Here is a 6,151-nt window from a genome sequence, read left to right as displayed (position 1 = left end):
AAGATCAAAGGCAGCCTCCCTATATTATAGTTCAGAGCAAGACATGGCAGGGAAGAAAGAGGGTGCCCGCTGGGCAGTTTTGGCAAGGTCAAGGAGCCCTAGGGGTATTGCGGCCATCCCTGGGGACCCCATCCCATGACAATCATTGTAGCTGAAACAATGTTAAAAATTGTATGCATCAACCCATGTGAATTCAGGATGCAGTCACAATCTTATTTACTAATGGGAAGAGCTAAGGGGATTTTTAATTCTCTTAGAACAAGTTGAAATTACAAACTCGGAATATGAGTTGGTAATTTTTTTTATAGATCTTTTGTAATTGTCCAATGTTTAATCTCATTTTAGGGGATATGAGCTACATTTTCTTTTCCCTTAACTGATTCTTTGCTGGCAGAAGCTGTTCTGACATCATAATTAATTTAAAACTGCTCCTTCTCCTACCTCTCCTTTTCCTAGATCTGGGCAACTAAGGATGGGGAAGCTACAGTCTGTTTCCTGTCTATCTCCCTAGTATCGGGCATGGTAGAAGATGACTTGTGAAAGTAGTAGAATAGGCTTTTAAAAGAATTTTGTCTTAGAACTATTCTGAAATTGATAAAAAAAAACACTTTGGTGGCTATAAAATATTTTTCCAAGGTGATGAACAGAATGTATTTTATATTAAGTCCATTCATAACAGCCACTAGCTTTTATTTGAATAAAATATTTTGATAAGTTTAGCTTGGAGCACAAATTGATGGCTAAGTATCATCAAGACAAATTTGTAAGTTATCAACAGCAGATAATGCTGATTTTTTTTTTTCTACTATACCACTAGAACTCATTTGTTAAGAATTATCAAATGAAAAATATGATGGTCCTTATCATTACCTTTTCCTTTTTGAAAAATAGTAGCAATAAGAATAGCTTTATTTCACGTTCAAAGATGATTATAATTCATATTGGAATATAATAATAAAGGGTTTTAAAACTTAATTGCACCCAGTACAGTTATCTGCAGTTGATATTTGCCCCATTATCAGAAAGCCCTTTAAATATTAACCTAGGAAAAAACATTGTCCTTTGCATACTGTAATATTCTTGACCACTGGATGGTTATCTACAACTTTTAAAACTGTGTTTGGGGGGGAGTGTTACACATTGTATGTTGATATTTGTGGAGATTCCTGTACCTTGTTAACATTTCCTCTTTTTGTAGAGCTCTTTAATAGATATTTACAACCAGTTCTTGGCAGCATTGGAGTCACTGAAGGAATTTTGGGATGCTATGGATGAAATTGATGAGAAGACCTGGGTACTTGAGCCAGAGAACCCTACACGCAGTGCAACTATGAGAAGAATTGCAATAGGTAGGAAGATAGGAGAGGAAATTAAGCAGATGCTTAAAGTAGAAATGTTGATAATTTTGGCTGCTTCTTTTTTTTACATAAAACAGAGGTAGGTTATTTACTCTGTGTGTGTGTGTGTGTGTGTGTGTGTGTGTGTGTGTGTGCGTGCACACTTTTCATCCTTATACAAAATAAACATTCCAACGTAGAATATTTCATGTTTAGAAAATAAAGTAAATTTTGTATTTTTAAATCTAAAACCAATTTTATTATTAGTGTTTGTAATTTACAAATATTTATAAAGTGTCTTGATGATTTCAACCTGAGGACACATTTGTGATCATCTTGGGTTTCTATACCACATTTGGCCATTTTGTTACACATGCTTGCCACTCGTTTATTGTACATTGAGGTGATCTTACATTGTACATGTGCCTTCAAGCAGTGGGCATTGCAGCATTTGTTGCATAGGTCTGAGGAGCTGTGCCCCAGTCGTAGGTGGTTAGACCAATGGTACAACCCCACTTCCTCATTAGTTCCTTGGAGTGTCTGATTCTGGTATGTAGGCGGTTGATACATTGCCACCATTGCCATGGTTTGTCAGCACCTGGTGGCAAGGACTCGGCCACTGGAATACCCATTTTTTCACTGTCAGGTATTTTCTTCAGCCTTTTGTTCCACATTTGTAGTTGTCTACTTGGGTATGGCATTGAGAGGTTGGGGAAACAGCTACTGGATGATGATTTTTTTGCTGAGGATGTAGGGAACCTATATTAGGGCCTCTGACAGATGCAGGTAAAGACGCAGTGGGATCTGATCCAGGATCTCAACAATTGCCATGTGCATGGCAGGAGGTATGACTGTGGGATCAGGGATCAATTCCAAATTGCACCCTGTTGGCAGTGCAGGGGGAGCCCGGGATCATGATCATTGGCTTCCCCTGCACTGGCAAGTTGCAGGCCAGGTGCCAAGTGTGCCTTCCCCTGAAAGCACCGATCAGCTGATCAATGTTCCTAGCTTCGGGACCAGAAGGGTCCAGCCTTGAAGGGCTTTGATGTGTTCTCAAGGGTGGGAATGCTGACCAGCTGAGTGATGCTCCCAGTACTGGAAGGAAGAAATGTGATGTAGGGGTGTGTGAAATGAGTCGCATTCAATTCAGATTTGTATTTGACCTGAATCAGGGACAGTGATTCGATTCGTTGATTTAGGTCACGGCCCTAATTCAATTTGACCAAATCTGAATCTGAAGATTTGATGCTGATTCAGAGAATCAGTGATTTTGTCCACAGATACAGCTTTAAATGTTTTTTTTCTGCATACATCAAGGTAGCAGGCGCGTCTCATGAATGTTATGATGCTGGGGCAGATGGAGGGCCCACCCGCTTGCTTGGCAGTGAACTCAGAAGTGGACTGGAATTACTTCCAGTCCACTTCCGGGTACACTGCTGAGTGTGTGGGGAACCACCCCTCACAACCCCCGGCTCGGCAAATGGCTGCAGGGGAACACCAGGTGCCCCCCAGACCCAGGAGGCACCAGTCACTGAGCTGGGGTGGTTGGGGGGTTGTCCCCTGCACGCTTCCTGGCGGACCTGGAAGTGGATTGGAAGTGCTTCTGGTCCACTTCTGGGTCTACTGCCGAGCGTGCTGAGGACCCCCTCGCTCCTGTGGGACACTCCATTTGCCGCAGCATTCACAAGCCACCTTGAGGTATGTAGAAAAAACATTTCCTGTAAGACCGTTTTAGGCTGGACATAAGGAAAATCTTTACTGTCCAAGCCCCCAGGGCCTGGAATAGACTCCCTTCAGAGGTGGTGCAAACACCTACTCTGGATGTTAAGAAACGTTTGGATGCTTATCTTGCTGGGATGTTTTGACCCTAGCTGACTTCCTGCCCCTGGGGCAGGGGGCCGGACTTGATGATCTTCCGAGGTCCCTTCCATCCCTAATGTCTATGAAACTTAAAGCTGTGTCTATGTGCGAATTGCTGAATCTCTCCAAACCGCTTAGGAGGGTTCTGATTGTATTTGGAGAGATGAAAAGGTCTTCTGATTCGATTTGGATTCGGAGATTCAGCTGCCAAATCGGGCCGAATCTCCACCGAATTGAATCGGTGACCGAAGTTTCGCTGTGATTTGCTCCTGAGGCTGGGAGGGCCAATCAGCTGATCAGTGCTAGTCAAACTTTCAGTTTAAGGCGCAATGGGAACCAGCCACAAAGTCACTATGCATGTTGCATAGTAACTTTGTGGCTTATTCCCTGTTTTATTGTGCCTTCAATTGCATGAACAAGTTGCCAGGTCACTACTTAAGATATGATTAATCTCGTCTGAAGTGTAATGTCTGCCGAGGACCTTAGAAACCTGCTAACTAAAAGTTGTCCCGATTTAAATAGGTGAGCCTTGTGACCTAGCTGCTGAGTTTGAACACATCTCCATTATTAAAAGGTTTTACTCCTGCATGTGCATGTTCTGTTTCACAAAACATTCTAGTTTGGAAGGAGATTAATTGTCACTTTTGACAGTTTTGCCCTTCAACCCCTCTTTAAGGAAAAATTCTTAACTTAAAAGAAACTTTGTGGATCATTAGCTTTTTGTGCCTCTATTTCAGTATGAATTACTGTACTGTTTTTATAAATCTGGGGATTTCCGTGGAGCTAATTCTCTCCCAGGACTGAGAAATTCTACAGGGATATCATGTTATCATTAAACAAGGTGAAATTATTTACGTGCAATTTGGCCCATTGAAAATTCCCTCACAGAGGGTCTTGCCTCTTTCTTCTAGAGGGACTGTATGGAGGTGGTTTATTTTCTTTGTGTTTGCTTATATCCATTTTGCATATTTGTTGGTACTCCTTTTTTACAGTACATCCCAGTTAGGGGGCAGTGTGTGTGTGTGCGCGCACGCTTGCAGTAGGTATGGGACAGTGCTGCCTGCCAGACAATTTGAGTATGAGCTGAAAAAATCTGGCAGAGGAGTAATGGCAGTTGGTGACAGGTGCTGCCTGGTATATAGTGATCTCCTATGCTGCTGTAATGCTAGGAGAGTTTACATTTGTGATCTCAATGCAAGCCAAAAAGGGAGAAACACAGTTTAGGCCAGTAGTTTTTCTCAATGTCTTATGTTCAAAGTGGAGCTCACAGGGTAAAAAAAAAAAAAAAAAAGGTAGCAACTCTTTATGTTGAGTTCCCTTTTACCAGCTTTTATGACTTGCATTTGACTTGTTACACTTTTTATCTTACCAGTTGGTAAATACTACAAACACTTAACATAAGTTGCAAACAAACCTTTGTAAGATTTTATTCATTCAGAATTTTTTATTAGTTCAGGGAATCACCTAGGAAGATATCTTGCAAACCAGGGATAGTTTATGGTACAAAAAAAGCCAAGAATGTAAACTAATACAGGAGGCAAAGAGCACTTTTGCAGAAAAGTGTGGCTCAGGCAGAACATAAATGGTTCTTTGCCTCAGTTAGCAAATGCCAAAGGCAGAGTATCAATCCAGTCACATACTCTAGTCTCCCAAGGTTTGGACAAATGGCTGATACCAGAAGTAAGCTCTGACCCCCACAGAAGAGGCTTAGAGCCCGCACCTAGAGACAGTCTCTAGGTTCACTTCTATAGCAGAATGCCTTGGCCCTAGGTATAGCAGACTAATTGAATCCCTCAGTATTAGTATATAGTGGTGGCCTATTCTGGTCCAAACAGAGAAGAAAGCGCAACCATTGGTCAACTTAGCTCAGCTTTCAGCAGTTAAATCCAAGAAGAGTACTCTAAATATAAAGACTGATTTCTTGGCCTAACCATTTTTGTCTAGAATGTGGGTGAGTTGAAAAAGCCCTTATATCTGGGAACCTACCTAACTCTCACAGAAAGAAAGCAATTTTCACAGCTCATTCATGGTGCACAGAACCAGTTTCACAGGTGTTTTGCTGTGGCCCCCTCCCTGGTGCTGACTGGCGGAGAGGCCCTCGGGGGAGGAAGGCCCTGGTGGGTGGGTGGCTGCCATCTTGACTGCTGTCTGTCCTTCATGTGGCCCTGCCTCTCAGCACTGATTAACAAAGAGGCATGAGGGGTCAGGTGCCATCTTGGCCCTTTCTGCCACCCCACCAGCAGGCGCCTTCTCCTTCCGGAGGCTGTGAGGCACGGCCACAGCAGCAGGAGGACTGCTGGCTCCCACTGGGGAGCCAGCATTTTATTTAGGTTTGGGTGGGGTTTTTTTGGTTGATTTCCTGAGAAATCATGACCAGTGCCATTTTTCACTATTTGAAGAGATTTCATGATTTTCCCGCAAACTGAGGAAAAATGGCAACCATGATTTAAGTAGGTCCCTACTTATATTCTTTCCAGGTCAACATAACTTGGATAGTGTTTTTCACAGCTAAGAGGGTGCCTTTAGAGCCAATATAAAATTGCTTCTGGTGTTGACATGCAAAGTCAGGTATGGTTGGTTGGGAGGAACAAAGGCACTGACTTGATTCACAGGATTCCCCAGTTAATAGTCTGGTTTATTCTCTCCCTCTCCCTCTCTCTTTTTTTAAGAAAGATGCAACCATCAGAGAGTTCATCTACATGTGCATATTAATGCGGAGCAAGAAACTCCGGCACATATCACACCAGAGTTTATTGCTCTCAGGCTCTATATTTACACATGCGCCCAGGGCCTCCGCATGTTGCAGGGCCCTGGGAGTCAGCCTGCCAGCCTGAGGCTGCTCCAAAATGGCTCAGTGTGCTGCAGAGGGGCTGGCTGGGGCAGGGTAAGGCAACCCCTGCACTGAAGCACCCTTGTGCCCCAGCCAACTGGGTCGGCACCTACATGTGCATTCC

The 6,151-nt window shown here is 43.2% G+C and overlaps 1 protein-coding gene across 1 annotated transcript in view; it reads left to right on the top strand.

Moving 5' to 3' along the window:
- The window catches only part of FANCL (FA complementation group L), a 55,651-nt gene that overhangs the window by 43,293 nt on the left and 6,207 nt on the right, over window positions 1-6,151 (top strand). Inside the window, exon 8 of the mRNA XM_006016735.3 lies at window positions 1,199-1,349. Within this exon, the coding sequence (XP_006016797.1) occupies window positions 1,199-1,349 (151 nt within the window). The remainder of the gene's footprint in view (window positions 1-1,198; window positions 1,350-6,151) is intronic.

This window comes from Alligator sinensis, unplaced genomic scaffold (genome assembly GCF_000455745.1).
Source record: "Alligator sinensis unplaced genomic scaffold, ASM45574v1 scaffold219_1, whole genome shotgun sequence".
NCBI classification, from domain to species: domain Eukaryota; kingdom Metazoa; phylum Chordata; order Crocodylia; family Alligatoridae; genus Alligator; species Alligator sinensis.
Note: the sequence above shows the minus strand (reverse complement) of the source record. Positions and strands in the feature narration are given on the sequence as shown.